Below are 17,086 nucleotides of genomic sequence, written 5' to 3' on the forward strand. Positions count from 1 at the left end.
CTCTCCGGGTTGATTGAAGTAGTGCAAGTTAAGCAGTTTTCTGTTAATTCAAGCGTCAATAATTTACACAGCAGCAGTAAATTAATATATCCGATGTATTTGCATGTTCAATATATAGAAAGGTCACGTTCACTTTGCTTTCGCTGTGGTGTACTGCCAGTGTATTTAGGCGTCCTTCTGTCAAGTTGACATTTCATTCAACTTCATCGAATTAATGCTACCACATTTCAGGCATGTAGCGGGTGGAGCAGAATTGTCCAATCAAAACAATATTAATATATTCTTTTTCCACAGCTACTCAATTTGCCTTTTTTTGTCTTTCATTCTGTCATGCACAAATTAGAAGTGTTTATAAGAATGTTATAGTTGTGTTTTAATCTTATACAAGCACACCGTTGCTAATATACATTTGTGCACATTTGCAATACTTGCTAATCCAATAGGTTTCTGATTCTGGTGGCAAAAAAAAATCTTTGAATTAGCTCTTTTTAGTATTCAGCAGCACACAAACCATCACGTTTCACAGCGTGTAGCCCATAGAGTATGCTATGACTGCTTTGCACCAGTCATGCTCACCACCATCTCCATCCAGATGACCGTATGGATAGGAGAGCCACACCAGAGAGTTCATTAGCAGCTCAGAATTGCCCAGCATTATCCTCCCTCTGTTCTTGTGAGATAGCCAATGAAATGCAGGCTAGTAGGCGGCTTGAGGCAATGTCCCTCACTACATGCCATAGGAGGAACAGTAATTGGAATGTGTGTAATATAAATCCAGGTTGTGACAAGCCAATCAGCACTCAGAGTCGCCTTGGCCTCCAATGCAAAGCTATCTCTCAGCCGCTCCGCTGACCTGTAGTAGCCTTCTAAAGCTCTTCAGTGGAGGTCAGAGTAGTTATGCTAGGTCAACGGGCTCTCAGCCTTTCAACTCTTCTACTCACTTAATAACACACAGTAGCATCTACTGTAGTAGCCTTAAAGGTGCAGTGTGTAGAATGCACTGGGATTTTTGTTAACAGACTTGGCGAAAACAGGGTCACCCTACACAGAGGCTGCCATGTTTCTACAGTAGCACAGAATGGACCAGCTTAATAGCAATGGATGGCTGAAATATATGAGAAATGTGGCGCTTTAAATCTACATTATGAAATTTGTATTTTTTTATTTATTCAGAGCTGACGATGGGGTATGAATCAACAGGCCAAAAGCATGAAGTATAAAGCATGTTCGAGTTTTATTTGGTCAGATACAAAATATAATTCCTCTTTATCTACACATATATTTATCTAAGTACCTGTTTTTCCCTCAAATTGGATCCTTCCAGAGGTATGTTTTGTGCCATTTTGTTCAGACAGTGGAGAACAACAGAACATGGCACATGTCTGAAAACATGGCAGACAATGAAATACTTCAATGTACAAAGCAAATGACAGAAAAGAAAGCAATTGTAAATACGTTTTTTTGGAAAAAATAAATAGCATTAACCAATATTAATTTAATTTTTTTTCAGGTGTTTGCGTCAGTGTAGGTATATAAAAAAAATACTGCTACTATGGACTCTAAGTATTCAGTACACATACAGTATGTACAAATGTATACAAGCCAGTCAAACTAAGAAAACAATCTTTCCTTTCCATGTTTCAGACGAAGAAGCCCATATTGATACAAAATAGTTTTGCATCAGTTTCTCATGTGATTTCAAGTCTGAGTAATGGGTCAGACATGCCTGGTTATTGATAACACAATTCAATAAACTTGACTGTCACTTTGGCAGGTGAGCGGCCAGGTGCCTCTGCTCTAACAAGCAGTTTTATTACTGGCCAGCAGAGCGACAACTTAACATGTCCTTCTGTACATTCACACACCAAGACATGTTTCATGTTCTCCTCTGCGCTGGCGAGATCTTGATGACTTTTTTCCGTCTGTGTACTGTCACGTCCTCGTCCTCTGCTGTCTGCTGCTTGGCAAAGTTGACAAACACCTGCGCAACAGACAAACAGATTCAGCACACAAAAAATGTTGTATTATATAAGACAGAAAATGTACCATTGACAAGTTTATTTATATGTAAATCTGCAGCAAAAAAGGTGTAATGTGTTTTCTTATTCAGTCCAAGGTGGCGTTCCTTTGTCCTGTATTGTTGTAATATAAAAAAAAAAAAATGTTTTCAGTATTTCCGCCTTTATTTGACAGTTGTGGAGTGACAGAGTTTTAATGGGGTAGAGAGAGGGATGACATGCAGAGATGGGCCCGGGCCAGAGTCCAACCTGGGTCTTCTGCGATAAGGACTGAGCCTCAAATGGCAGTACGCACTCTACCCAATACACCACGGGAGTACCCCTTTCATACCATCGTTTTGTAAGTTATCAATAGGTGATTCACAAATGTTATCACGGACACATTTCCTCACCTCTATAAAAAAAAAGAACACAATGAGCGACTATTTGTCACATTTGTTTTGGTCCATTGGTACCTGGTCCAGTGTTGTCTGGGAAACGGAGTAGTCTTCTATGCTGAGCCTGTCTTTGTTGGCCACCACCAGCTGGAATATCCTGGCCAGGGAGGAGGAGGCGATCTCGTACTGCAGCGTGTTGTAATGCTTCTCCCTCTGCACACAGCCGGGGAAGCTGCTGTGCATGAAGCTCTCCACGGGCGCAAGGTCCGGGGACAAGCCCGCCTTCGCTGACTTGATTTTCATGGTCACTACGTAGCCGTCACCAAACCTGGATCCAGGAAACGCAGTGTGAAGATAGCAAACAATTACCGCAATATATTTGAATTTTTTTTTTTATAATTATGATGCTGGGAAACTTGTTCATCTCGTGTTTAAGGTGTCAAGTGGGTCAGTGATTCTGGAGAACGACTGTTGTCAAAATTAATCTCAGTGAATATCTCCACACGATCCGCTACCGGTTCATATTGTGTGTGCGCTGAAAAATAAATCCAGTTTGAATACACAGCCTAGGCTCTGTCAGTTTGATTTGTGTATTGCATATACACAGTACAGACAGGTAGCAGATCATGAGATACTCACAAAAGTGAAAATCACAATCACAAAAAGTGATACAGCAACAATCACTGACTCCACCTTAAATGGTTGGGAATCATAACATTAAATGAAATACTGCCAAAGCACTTTACAATCCTACTTTAAAAAAACAAAAACCTCTTACTTGTATTTGAGATGCTGGATTGTCCCCAGACACTTGAAGGTCCCATTGACCATGATGGCCAGTCGAGTGCATAGGGCCTCACACTCCTCCATACTGGTGGAAAAAACGACAACCTTAATCCATCTTTATTTCTAGTGCTGCCATATGATTCACTGAGCTCTATGGTAAAATCAAGCAAATGCCAATCTGTTCATGATTGCAGCAGTTGATGGCAGAACAGGTAAACATGTTTGGTCGGCTGCCGCAGCAGATGGAATCATTTCATTATTAGATGTCCAACCTGTGTGAAGTTAGCACCACAGCCCTGCCGTCCTGAATCACGCTCATGATGGCGTTCCACAGAAAGCGTCGAGAGTGGGGGTCCATCCCTGTCGTGGGCTCGTCCTATACAAACACACACACACACACACACACACACACACAAACAAACTTGATTTTCCGCGCACATAATTCCAAATGAACAGAGACCAAATCCTTATCTCCATCAGCATATGGCAAAGATCTCAGATTTATGCCAATTTGAATTGAACTGTGCGGTTGCCTGCCAACGTATAAAACATTCGAGGCCAGGCTTGACTGAACCCATATGGCTTCCCATCTGGTTCCATGGACCATTTCATTGATAAATCCTCCGCATAAAAACCTCCAAAATCCAAACAATGGGCGTGCAAGGCTTCTCCGTCATTGGCCAACTCACCAGCAGCACCAGCGCCGGGCAACCAATCATGGCGATGGCTGTGGAGAGTTTGCGCTTGTTGCCTCCACTGTAGGTCCCTGCACAGCGGCCTGCGTACTCTGTCAGTCCCAGCTTCTGGATGCCCCACTCTGCCACCTACAGGGGGGACGAGGGAATTAGTGTATATATTTTGAGGATGGGCAAACCCTTTTTTTAAAGCAATAGTGCGTAACTTCTGTTGCCCCCATGAGGAATTCTGAGTAATTACAACAACAAACACTGTCGGCACATACATGAGGTAAGCCTTCGGGGGTCGTGCATAGGCTCAATGAACTTTGTGTCAACTCATTTAGCAATGGCTTGAATGTAAACGACATTCATTACTACGAAAAGGTTACGCACTATACTAAATACTAAACTGAGGCTTTTATGCCAATGTTACCGCTAAAGTAAAAGGACTAAGCGACATCAGCGAATTGAGCAACAGTAAACAGACGATGTATAAAACAAAAACGGAATTAACGAAACATATACAGTTTGACATGCAGGGCAGCCCCACTGCAGTACATTAAGTATAATAATAAAACATCCTTGAAGATCCAAGGCAGCGGGAGTCCAACTCACCCTGGGGATTTCTGACTCAGGAACCCCTCTGAGCCGGGCGTAGAGGTAGAGATGCTCCCTGCCAGTCAGCAGATCATCAATAGCATCAAACTGTGGGCAGTAGCCCATGTTCTGGTGCACGTCCAGGATCTCATTCAGGATGCTACAAAACAAGACACAAGGTGCCACTCAACGCTGTGTGTCCCAATAGAGAGGATACAGTGTGATCAGAAAAACCAAACAATCTATTCTCAGCGGGGGTTAAAGACATTATTCAAATCGGTACTAGAGCTCAGATGAAGCTGATTCCCCTGATTGCAATTATGAAAAACAGCTGAACAAAACTATACAAAAAGGGCATTTAATCTTGTTGAAGATAAGATGTATTAATTTATTGGACAAGTGTCAAGTGACAAGTGATTACAGCCATAAAGTAGATCTGTGTTTCCAACATGGGGGTCAGGCTCCCCTTCTCTAAGGGTCCCTAGATACTAAATCTATGGGATCAGGAAATATACAGGAATAAATACACACTTGTGATAAATAAACCTGTTGTATTACTACTGTTTTATTGATTTTGTTTAAGTACGTGATACTTTTCACCTTAGGATTTAAATCAAACAACCCAAGATAAAATGGTCTGTTTGGTTAAATTGATCCTATATCAAGTCCACCCTGAGACCTTATCCTGTGAGGAAGGCATACGAGCACATTTTGCTGTATCTTCAAGGAGTCACAGTAATACATGTTTGGTATAAAGACATATTAACCCATCATTTTATGGATTTTGAAAATGTAGTGTTAAACAATGACGCAAATGCAGTTTATGGGGCTTTTTCAACCTGATAGTAATTCTGAGAAAGAAGATTGTGAATCTTCAAAAAGTTGTAATGAAATATATATAACAAATATGATATTGTCACCAAAATGATGTTTGCAGTAAAACCCCACAAGAAAAATGTATTTGAGGCAAACAAAAAAACAAAAAAAACAATTGCCAATCAAGCCTAGGTGCGATGTGTTGGTTTTATAGTCAGCTAGTGTCAAACAGAGTAATGACAGATTGACCTTCCCCTGTGCAAACTTTCTAACTCATTGGACTGTTTCGGGTTTTCTCTCATCTGGAACTGTGGGCAGGATAAACCAAAAGAGAAACAGACGCACAGACACACAGACACACAGACACACACACAGAAGACAAATACCACCTGATCGAGCCCCTGAACAGAGTTTGTGCTTGATCGACCAGGGGCTTTTCTGAGCGCTCTTTATGTACCTGTAACCAGCCACAGCAGCCTCCCCAGAGCTCACATCACAGTCACCAGTCAGCATTTTGAAGGTCGTCGTCTTCCCAGCTCCATTAACTCCCAAGAGGCCGAAACACTAAGTGGACAAAAAGACAATCAAGCTCTCGATGCGTGGACACATTCTGCTAAAATACTAGAGGTAAAACGCTGTAACGTACTGTATGTACACCACTAATGCAGAGAATGACTATTCTACAACTCTACATTTCTCTAAATAGCTTTGTTTCTATTCATAGGCAACTTGAGGACATTAGAACAGAAATATCACACACACACCCAAATATTAGTATTAAGGCTACTGCTGCATGTTATCTGCATATCTATGGCAGCTACTGAATGTGTAGTGTTGACTTGACTGAACACGAAAAGAGAAAAACGTGAGTAACAGAAGAAAAAGGCAGTAGTTAGTTACGTTACCTCTCCTGCGGGGACACCCAGACAAATCCGGTCCACAGCTGCCCTCTTCCTGCCCACATACGTCTGTGCAGAGAAAGGCAGGGGAACAAATAATGAGCGAGTCAATCTGTGAAGTACTTTATAAACAATAATGGTAAAAAAGAAAAAAAAGGAAGCAGTATGAAAAAAAAAATACATAGGCTACATACCAGATTTGTTTTTTCTGCAGCAATAGTATGCCTGCATATATTGTCTTTAGCATGGAATTATTTACTGCACTTGAATGTTTACACATTATATACACATTAATTCCCTTTTATCCTTTCTTCCTTTGGCGAATAAAAAAATTGAGATTTCACAATGACGTTACAGTTAATGGTGGAGTCAGTGACTGTCACCTTGCACAGGTCTCTGATCTGAAGGATGTCTGTCTTGCTCCCTCCCTCGTAGATTCTCAGCCTCTCTTCTGCCACGTCCTCATCCTCATCTCGTAAAGACGTCAGCCTGTTGTCTGTGAACCTGAAGGATGCAAGAAAAAATACTTTGTGGAGACGCATCTAGTAAAACAAAGCTGCATTTTATTTGTTAATGCGTGAGAGTTTTGTGAAAGTATTTTCCTGTTTAAAGTTTCTAAGGAAGGGGTTCAGAGATAATGGTGAAACAAGGAGCTTGAAATGCTTTGTATGTAAACTGGTCTCTTACCAGTGATCCACGAAGAAGCGGTACTGGATCAGAATATTGAGAGTAAAGTAGACAAAGCCTTCCACCGCCATGAAAGCAATATTCTTCCCCACAAAGTCCCACCGGAAAGGGCTCTGTGTGAACTCTTCGCCTGAAAACAAGAGACATGGTCTTAATTTAAAAGTTTGTTCAGTCAGTACAAAGTCAGTATTTATTTCCATGTCACAAGCTCTTTAAACATCATTTCACAGATAGCCAGGACAGCGATAACTGAATAGTTTTGGGTTGTTTATTTCTCACAAAAAATGTATTTTGTGAAATAAAGTATAATCTATGGAACTTTGATTACAAATGGAACAACTTGGGTAATAGTCAACCATTCCGATCTCAAATCTATGTAGAATGCTATTATTATAATTATTTGAATGATGGAAATTGTGCTACATGGAAACTTGTACTTACCAAATCTTGCATACACATCAGTGACTGCCTGGTTCATGGCCATGTCTATCAGTCCTCGCCCCAGGCAGAAGTGAGGGAGCACCAGCAGGCCTTTCTTTAGCCACTCGTTGAATATCAGCAAAGACTGGCAACACACACACACACACACACACACACACACACACACAGGAACAGAATTCCAAATGAATGCTTATTTTACTCCATGTCTGCTGAATGTGTATACAGACATTTCTTTGCTACTTTTCAAGGTTATAATATTTCGATCTTGTATTAACAGCCTGTTCTGCTGCTCCCGGGTGCCAAAAGTCAATACTGCTTTAAACTGTACATTTACTCATCGATGCAACTCGTCAGTCGGCCTCTGTGCCCCCGATGGCTTGTTATAAGTCTTGACATTTTCTACAGAAAAACTGTAAAACATGCCACGGCTCTACAATATTGCTGAATGAAAGGACAAAAAAAATAAGTGGAAACTGCTCAATTAAAGTGAAATAAAATGAGTAATAATTCAAGTATAAGTCATTGCGGTGACATATAAAGGCTAAGATTATTTGTTACTGTACATAGGCTGTGCATTTGTACATCCGTTTTATATTTGTCTAAGTGAGTCATGCTTGTGTATTTGTTATTTATACCTGTACTCCTAGTGGGGCCTCTTGGACCAGATCAATATTGTAAATAAGAAACTGTTCTTAATGTTTTATCTGGAAAAATAAAGGTTAAATAAAAAAAATAAAAATTATGATTAATTGCCTTAGCTGTGTGTGGAAAGGAGAGTTTTTTCATGAAAGATCTTCGTAACCTTTAGTAAATGTCCTTACCCGATTGTTTTCGAAAAGCTCCAGGATGAAGGTGATGGCGCTGCTGTTAATGCCTATGAACAGGTTGATGCAGGACAGGGACACATATGCAGTGCTGGGGATGTTGAATATGTACGACATGGGATACATCATGGGTGTCACTGACCACCTAGGAGACAAGAAAAAAAGAGAAATATTTCAAAGACAATTCCAATTCCAGAGTCATTTTTCTCTCATTTTCTGATCATGTGATCTATGCATTTTGCTTATTTTGTTATGAATGTATTTGTTGTTTAATTGTGTTGTTGTTGTTATCGAGTTCCATTAATTCAGTTATGAATTAGTTTTTTGTTTAGAGGAGCGATATCTTAATGAGTTCCTTTGGGTGCATGCGCTCACACTTTGATAATAATACACCCACTCTGTCTCAGTTTCTTCCTCATATTCTTTTATTATGTTATTGCTTTTAATTTTTTGACTGAAACACACAAAACTGAACCAAATTAAACAAAGCCTTACCCGTATAGGAGGAGAAGTGCTATCAATGCTGGCAGGTTGGAAGGCGATGTGTAACATTTTTTGTTAAAAGCCATGAAAATGCCAACCACTAATGCAGTGCTGAGAGTATAGTTAATCTAGGGGTATAGAAAAAAAGCATTCACATGAGATAATGAATAGAAAAATCAATAACAACAGGGGAAAAAAACAGACGTTAAAAACACATTGACTAACAAGAACAATCCATAACATCTATCAGTCTGAAGTTGAGTTTATATCCACAAATATGGACTTGTCAATAAAAGTTTTTATTGCTTAAGAATTATTTGAAATATTTGTTAAAATCAATTACTAGGAGAATGCACATAGTACATTGGGTCCAACCCTGTTTGACTCACCATGTCCCAGAAGAAGTTGGTGACCCAGTAAACTAGAGGGCTGACCCCGCTGACAAACTGCAGGTGCTTGGCTTTAGTCACACGCTCCTGGATGAGGTAGAGGACGAAGCTGGCAGGGATGAAGGACATGGCGAAGATAACACAGATAGCCACAACCGCGTCTACTGAAGTGGTCAACCTGGAAAGGAAGATACAGACATACTTTGTAAGTTACATTCTGGTCTGGGAATGTAATGTCTATGAAAGATAGATCATGTTATTATTTTTAGGGATGGTGCAAGTACAGAAGAAAGCCAACAAATACCAACAAAAAATACAATCTCGGAAGCCAAGAATGGCCTTGGTGTGATGGCAAAACATTTTTTAAAGCCTCTATCTCTTGATCCCGAGAAAAATAAAGCTTGTTTTTTCTCACAACAGAAGGTTGTTTACTCTTATTACTTATGATATCAAATGCCATCATCTCAAGATCAGGAGTTTATTATCTTGTTAACATGACAAAACAAAAGTGATCTTGTGATATCGCGAAAATCACCCCGTTTTCAAAGGCTTCTCACAAGCCTATGTGTAACCTTTTATATAAAAAATATTCTCTTTGAAGTGCAGACAAATACTTGCAAAACTATTCTTTTGAAAGCAAATGACTCACACTGTGACTTCTGAAAGCTGCTCTTTGGTGAGGTTGAGTGGGTGGTTGATTGCGGTGATGCCGTACTCCACAGGTGCGGCGGAAGGAGGCAGGAAGGCCCGCAGAATGGCGTTATTGGCCACATTCATGAAGGCCACCATGGCGTGCCAGCCTTTGTTATTGTACCATACCTTAAAGAGAGCAGCACATATAATTGAACACATCTTAAGACCACTTGATTATATAGGGGCCCACATGCTGGCCGCCCTTATATGCTGTAAAAACCCACGACACTTCAACTGGAAAGCAAAGCTATTAAAGCCAGCACTTAAGAGCATTCAGTCAACGTCCCTGTGATATGAACAGATTTCACAGAAGGGAAAAACATTGTAACTTAAAAGCAAAGTTCTAGCAGTAGGCGTTAGAGAAGCAACAATGAGTCTTTGCTTGGCACATCATTTCTGCCACTTTCTTGTATTGCTACTTTTAGAAAAAAATAAAAGTCTCTATTTATACAACATCTACCTTTACGTTGAATTCACTCTCCATGTATCGTAAGAATGAACCAATGTCCCTCAGTGCCAGTTGAGAATAGTGGCCCTGTGAATGGAAAATGCTCAGTTACTGTATAAAGTGACTTAATGGGATTTACGCAAAACTCTTGTGAACAAAGAACATGCGTACCCCTGTGATGTTGAGCATTTGTCCTATTTGGCGGAAAACCCTCTGGATATTGTTGGGGTCGACGTCCAGGATGGGAAGCTGTCCTCCTACCGACAGACCTCCATATCTAATGACAGAGAATATTAAAAGTCAGACTCCCACATCAGCTACGTAAGAGGGGGGAAGAAGTCTGATAGTAAAAGATGCACAGAAATAGAGTGCAAGTTATTACCTTTGTTCATTCACCCAGTATTTGCTCTTCAAACTGTGGAATGAAATGCAGAATTGAATCAAGCCGAGCCGTAATTATTTGAATGTGGTTATCAAAAGTGGTCAAACAAAATGATTTACAGAGCAAGTTTGAAATAGCATTTCAATAAAGCTCGAAGAAGATTGTTCAGTGTGTTAGTATGCAGCATCATCATCTGAAGAGTCTTGGAGTCTTTTTCATCACCGTAAACACATTTTTTACTTGAGCCCATTACATTGCGATATAATAAATATTGCAATATATTTCAATATTCGACATAGTTCACTGAAAATATTAAAAAAGTTGCTGTTTACAATCTGGGTGGTCTTAATACACCACATTATATTGTCTTGATAATTCAACTGACAAATTGAGTCAAAACAATTGAATTAAAATGTTGTAATCAAAACCTGGCAATTCACAACAACTAGCCATGCTGCAACATCCACAGGAGCGGAGGATGTTATTCACAACCCGTTTGAAATATAAAATCTTTTTTTTTTAATTACAATTTGGAGCTGGAAAACGATACAAAATCGTAAAAATAAATATCACGACGATATGGCTGTATTGATTTTTTTTTTTAGCACAGCCCTAATTCAAACCCACCTGGCTCTGATGAGGTCGGGATAGGTTTTAACCAGGAAGTCAGAGATGTTCCTCTCTGTCAGGTCCAGCATTGTGTCTCCGGTGACTTCTTGTCGTTGGCGTGGGGGCAGACCTCCTGCTCCGGCCGGACAGATGGGCATCATGGTGAGCTTCTTACTGCTGCTGCACTGGCAGGACGGAGACGGGTTCACTTGGCTCCACTCAGGACTCTGTAGCAGACTGCTGACCTCAGGGGGGACGTCAGGGTACTCCCAATCTGATGTGTTGTTACTACAGGTCAATCTGTACGGACAAAGGTGGAGAAATGCAAGAAGGTTAAATGTTACTAATAGGTTGGGGCGCTCCGGTGGCGTGTAGTGGATAGAGCGCGTACCATGTCAGCTCTGGCTTTCGTTGCAGTGGTCGCGGGTTCAAATCCGACCCGTGGACCCTTACTGCATGTCATCCCCCCTGTCTCTATGTCTCCCCATTTCAACTCTGTACAGTCCAATACAGCTTGAAAATGCCAAAAAATTATCTTTACATTTTTTTACTAATGTAGTAGGTGTAGTATTTATCATGTACATTTTATACAGTATGGCTATTGCATCATTTATTACATGTTTGTTTCTGACCTCCTTCAATGAAAATGACTGGGTTTTGACCAGGTTTTCTATCATGAGTGTTTATACACTCTTTTTCCAAATAAATTGTCAGTTTGCAATACTCTGCATATGTCACTCTTATGATGTAATTCTACTTGGTGACTTTTTTTGATGCTGCTGATAAATCTTATTGTAGAAAGACTCTCAATAATAACAATAATATCTTCTGGGATAAATATGTCACCAGGCCTGAATGATAATGTTATAGAGTATACTGCTGTTGTGTTCAAAGCTCACCCTAGTGGTTCTCCTCCCATGCAGCGTGTCCCCAAGCCCGGTCTGTTCAGAAGGCTCTCTACGAAGCGTTTCATTTTGGGGTCAAACGGTTGCTCGTTACTACATAGGGAATATGAAGAAGAAAGTCAAGTTAAATCCACTGACTGAGGAGATATAAGCAATAATAATTTGTTGTGCTTCAGTGTTTATATGGTACTTGACTATGTGTGTATCTGAAGTTCGTGTCTCCCAGTGTTTGCATTGAGTTCTGACCTGAAGAAGGTGAACTGTTGTCCGTACATCCAGGGAGTCAGTGTCAGACCGGGATACTCTCCAAACGGAGGAACCACCATGGTGAAGATCAGAGCTACAAGGACAAAGCTGGCTGGAAGGACAATCTGGAAGCGCCAAAAAGTTATTAGATACATCAGATACATTAGATACATACATCATATAGTCCAACTGTAAACACTTCACGTCAACAGTAAGCCACCAGTACACCCATGGCTGCATCTCTGTACCTGTGCCAGGAAGTCTTTGTAGCTTCTTATGGCGTGGTGAAACCTCTTGACCAGCAGCGCGTGGAACTGCTTCAGGATCAGTTTGGTCCCTTTCACCTGCCTGGAGCCCTTCCCTGCACTGCTGTCTGATGCACCATGGGTAACGCCATTCTGCTTCACACCGTTATGTTCTGTGATGACCAAAAAAATTATGACCAAATGTGATGATAAAATATCTACAAAGGACTTGGAGTCCACTGAGCGAGGCATCAAAACTCGTTCTGATTTTTCTAAGAAGCTGACAAATAAATCATGAGATGTTGGAATTTGAAGCATTGATGTGCTAGAAAAGAACAAGCAAGCAAGCAGAAAAAGCTGTCTCAATAAAGACTAAGAATAGCCAGATAATCCCTGCTTTGTTTATAAATGTACAAGCCGTTCAAAAGCTGCTCTCGACCCTCTGGATCAGGTGAATTATTGCAAATAATGAAGTCACATACATTTTTTGGAACTTAGAATACTGTTACTACTTTTCTGGTATGACACAACATCCCAGGTTAAAAACTTTGAATTTAAGTAACAAAAAAAGATTCTTGCACATGCTGATTGACCCAATTCCTATAGAGTCGATAAAAAAGCTTAAAATGCATGAATTCTGATGGCTCTCAATGCGCTGACCTTCATCTCCCTCTACACCAATAGTGTTGTATTCTTTTCTCCGCTGTAATCTCCACTGTTCTAGTGGTGGGAGCATACAGGTGAGACACAAAACACACACACACACACACAAACTAAAGGGTTAAAAAGAACAATTGACAAACCACAGCACATGTAAATACAAGACGAGTAGCTAAAGTTAAAGTTAGGGAAATCTCAACAATAACAGCACATGGATCTACACCACGTCATAGAGACAGGGGCAACGGGTCAGAGATTCAATTCCAGGAAAAGGTCAGCAGTGGTGGTATTTACCAGGAATGTTATTGGCATTATTCGCTGCTTCTCCATCTGCGGTGACCTTTATGAAAATCTGGGGGAAGAATAAAAATAACTTCCTTAAACTTTCAAAACTTTTTAAAAAGTAATCTGGTCATTTTAATTTTTACATTATTTTCCTTTATTAGGACTCTTGCTTGAATGTTTTCAGATGTGGACAGGGCAAAAATGCTACCTTCATGTTAAGTGTGCATTTCTTAGACACAGTTAAAATGTTGCCACAAAAAGTCTATTTATCATTAAAAATCGTCCGGTTTCGGTTGATAAGAGTGATAATTGAAAATGAAAATCAAGGATCCATCACATTAAATTTGTTGTTGAAATTCATAAAAAAAATTTAACTAATTTAAAAATAAATCAAGGTTCATCATGAAATCAAAACTTTTCTAAAGTTGTCTGATGTTATATTCTGGAAATTCCTATTTACCATATTTTTCATACAGAGTAAATGCAGCATTAACACATGGAACAAGTTGTATGTGACGTCAACACGGCGATGTCCCTACCTCCTCCAGGGACGTGTCAGAGATGCCGAAGCTGCTGAGGCCCATGTCAGTGAGTGTCTCCTCCAGCTCTCGGAACAGACTGGCGTAGGCCCGATGTTTGAAGCCTTTATTGGGGAGTAGGTAGGTCAGCTCCTGGCCTATCGCCTCAATCAGCTTGGCCTCTGGTACATGGTGGTGGATGAGGCTAGTGATGCTGTCTATGTCCCCTGGTAAGGAGACACAAAACCATCATTTATGGAGATAATGTTAAATATGGAAAAATTATTATAAAATCGTGTTACCAAAAATAGCAGTACATATGAAGGGAAATTGCTTATTATGGCAAGAAACACAAAACAAACACTATTATTCCAGCACTAAAATGCCTGAAGTAATTTGGGCTTCAATCATTGCAGCTAATGTGTCCCGAGGCAGAATTAGGAGGAGCAGACACTTGGTTTTATATCACCACCAAATTATAAATGTGAAACAATAATGTTTTTCAGTGTCTGACTGTTGTACAACTTAGAGAACTGGGTAAGTCATATAAGAGCATCGACCAGTGCACCCACGCAGGCGCACGCATGCATGCATGTATGCATGCAAACACACACAGACACACCCATGCATGTCATACTCATTTACTTAAAGGCCCTGAAAAACCTATTTTGTCGATGCACATGCACAAATACAGAGGGGAAACATCTCAAAATAAAAATGTAATATACACTTGACACTAACCATCCAGGACTTTGTCTATTTGCTGGGACTGGTTCTGAGACTCTTCCTTGTATTTGGTACAGATGGAGCAGCTACAGGAGCAGTCAGAGGCGCAGTCGCAATCATTCTGATGGAAACAGCAAAAAAACAAAGGAAAATATACCTTTTACCAATTCAAAGATCTTGTCAGAAAAGTGACACTTTAAAAGGAAGAATAGCAAATATTCTCTTCTGTGCTTCTGTGACAGAATAATAATTCACATTAACCACTTGGTTTCTGGCTGATTTTTCTGGTCTAAAAAGGTCAAACTTACCTCCCTTTTCTTGATGTCTTTCCTACGGCGTACTAGTGTCAGGTAGAATCCGACACCGAAGCATGTCTTGAGGAAGAGGGGCGATCCACAGCAGTGCAGTTCCCCTTTAGAGATGATGGCGATTCGGTCGCTAAGCAGGTCGGCCTCGTCCATGTGATGAGTGGACAGAATCACCGTCCGCCCTGCACACAAAGGGGTCCCAGCTTTTAAATTGGATTGCTTTTTTTTATTGCCCATGCCATCTGAATCAAAGAAACATTTCAGCCCATTCTACATTCTACAAAAAGTTTGCACGACTTTCAAGTGCCTTTGCCAACAGATTATTAATTTTATGACTGCAATTTATTCTTCTGTTGTAGCTGAATTTTTCCGTTTGATCAGCTCACCACTTAATTCAAGTGCCTTCGGGAGAGCTGTAAAGCTGCAAAGGATTTGAGTTTATTAGTGTAGCAGTAAAAAGTGGTCCTGGGGGCTGACATGTGTAGTGCTGGGGGTTAAATGTGCCTTTTAGAATGTGGATCTAAAGGGTTAAAATGTGGGCCTTAAAGGCGCACTAGGTAACTTTGGGTGTGTCAGAGCAGTGAACATTTTCTACGGTATATTCTCATAACTGAATAAACAAACTGCTTGGTGCACCTTTATTTGGTTTAATATGATTTTTTTTACCTGCTCTGTATTTCAATAGGAGGTCCCAAATGGATCTCCTGGAGTAAGGGTCCACTCCTGAGGTGGGTTCGTCCAGGATCACGACTTTTGACCCTCCAACAAACGCCATGGCAACGGACAGCTTCCTCTGCATGCCACCTGCAGAGATTAAAAGGTAGAACAGTGTTTTTTTTATTATGGTTGATTTTGTTTTTAACTCTGCCCTGTAAGGTGACCAAATAAAAATAATTGTTATTATTATTAATGATGAAGGGATAATTCAATCCTCTCTCTCTCTCTCTCTCTCTCTCTCTCTCTCTCTCTCTCTCTCAAACACAGAGGAAGAAGTGTTTCCTACCGGAGAGGTTCTGAGCCTCGTCGTCTCTCTTGTGAGGCAGCCCCAGGTCCATCAACATGTCCTCCACCTCCTTCTCCGCCGCTGCCTGAGTCTGACCCTTCAGAAGTGAGTAGAACAGAATGTGCTCCGCCACAGTGAGACTGGAACAAAAAGCAGGGCAGTGGTTATAGATGAAAATTACAGTGAAAAATTGCTATTTGACCATGTTTTTTAACAATGTGCACATTTACGAATAGTTAGTTAGATATTAGTTAGATTTTGACCCTGTTCAACGTCATGGACAACATAAGTGGTTCCTCTCTCGTATTGCTCTCTTATGCTGTATATTCAAACTGACTCCAGTCCCGTTAGCGGCATCTGTGATGTAACTCACTGTTTGAAGAGGATGTTGTGCTGAGGGCACATCCCCAGGGAGGTGCGGATGGAGTCAATGTCCGTCCTAATGTCTTTTCCATTAATGTAGGCCGTGCCAGAGGTAGGAGGGAACAGGCCAGTCAGGATGGACCTGGACAGAACAGAAAAACATACCATGACACCATGTGTGTCGCCAACTACTCACTAAGATTTCAGTAGAGATACACAAGTAGGGTAATCTGAAGGTCTATAAAAGGCTGTAAAGGTAGTGTCTGTAAGAAATACGGACAATTTAAAAAATATATAATAACATTTGGGTGTCACTTTCAAATTAAAAACTATTGCTAGATGAATCACAGCTGCAGACAGGCTGCTAAAACTTGTAAATATTGCAATTTTTCATAGCTATATGAACTAGCAAAATAAATCTTCATGAAACAGCCGGATCTATCAAACTCTTTTTTAGGTTTTACATGTTTTTTGACTGACCCTTTACTCCACTTCTGTAACTTATTGAATCTTGACTTGAGCTTACATGGTGGTGGTTTTTCCGGCCCCGTTGTGCCCCAGGAAGGATGTGATCTGGCTTTCATAGAAGTTGATGTTGAGGCAGTTGACAGCGGGACGAGAGCTTCCCTTGAACACCTTCAACAGGTCCTGGATCTGCACCCCCATCACCAGGCCCACAGGGTCGGCCTCAAAGCACTGGC

The 17,086-nt window shown here is 40.6% G+C and overlaps 1 protein-coding gene across 1 annotated transcript in view; it reads right to left on the reverse strand.

Annotated features, from left to right (window-relative positions):
- Positions 1 to 1,876: 1,876 nt before the first annotated feature.
- LOC307255345 (retinal-specific phospholipid-transporting ATPase ABCA4-like) overlaps positions 1,877 to 17,086 on the reverse strand; it is a gene marked incomplete at both ends in the record, with an annotated part of 36,722 nt that continues 21,512 nt past the window's right edge. Inside the window, 31 exons of the mRNA XM_080034026.1 lie at positions 1,877 to 1,981; positions 2,474 to 2,723; positions 3,174 to 3,266; positions 3,454 to 3,557; positions 3,871 to 4,005; positions 4,474 to 4,615; positions 5,729 to 5,835; positions 6,177 to 6,239; positions 6,554 to 6,674; positions 6,858 to 6,987; positions 7,299 to 7,422; positions 8,120 to 8,267; positions 8,618 to 8,733; positions 8,995 to 9,172; positions 9,644 to 9,813; positions 10,148 to 10,222; positions 10,307 to 10,412; positions 10,518 to 10,550; positions 11,145 to 11,426; positions 12,026 to 12,124; positions 12,278 to 12,402; positions 12,526 to 12,695; positions 13,183 to 13,242; positions 13,477 to 13,534; positions 14,007 to 14,212; positions 14,727 to 14,832; positions 15,020 to 15,201; positions 15,686 to 15,823; positions 16,023 to 16,162; positions 16,396 to 16,527; positions 16,912 to 17,086. Of these exons, the coding sequence (XP_079890152.1) occupies positions 1,877 to 1,981; positions 2,474 to 2,723; positions 3,174 to 3,266; positions 3,454 to 3,557; positions 3,871 to 4,005; positions 4,474 to 4,615; positions 5,729 to 5,835; positions 6,177 to 6,239; positions 6,554 to 6,674; positions 6,858 to 6,987; positions 7,299 to 7,422; positions 8,120 to 8,267; positions 8,618 to 8,733; positions 8,995 to 9,172; positions 9,644 to 9,813; positions 10,148 to 10,222; positions 10,307 to 10,412; positions 10,518 to 10,550; positions 11,145 to 11,426; positions 12,026 to 12,124; positions 12,278 to 12,402; positions 12,526 to 12,695; positions 13,183 to 13,242; positions 13,477 to 13,534; positions 14,007 to 14,212; positions 14,727 to 14,832; positions 15,020 to 15,201; positions 15,686 to 15,823; positions 16,023 to 16,162; positions 16,396 to 16,527; positions 16,912 to 17,086 (4,073 nt within the window). The remainder of the gene's footprint in view (positions 1,982 to 2,473; positions 2,724 to 3,173; positions 3,267 to 3,453; positions 3,558 to 3,870; positions 4,006 to 4,473; positions 4,616 to 5,728; positions 5,836 to 6,176; positions 6,240 to 6,553; positions 6,675 to 6,857; positions 6,988 to 7,298; positions 7,423 to 8,119; positions 8,268 to 8,617; positions 8,734 to 8,994; positions 9,173 to 9,643; positions 9,814 to 10,147; positions 10,223 to 10,306; positions 10,413 to 10,517; positions 10,551 to 11,144; positions 11,427 to 12,025; positions 12,125 to 12,277; positions 12,403 to 12,525; positions 12,696 to 13,182; positions 13,243 to 13,476; positions 13,535 to 14,006; positions 14,213 to 14,726; positions 14,833 to 15,019; positions 15,202 to 15,685; positions 15,824 to 16,022; positions 16,163 to 16,395; positions 16,528 to 16,911) is intronic.

Source organism: Ammodytes marinus (genome assembly GCF_949987685.1).
Source record: "Ammodytes marinus genome assembly, chromosome: 9".
Lineage (NCBI taxonomy): Eukaryota > Metazoa > Chordata > Actinopteri > Uranoscopiformes > Ammodytidae > Ammodytes > Ammodytes marinus.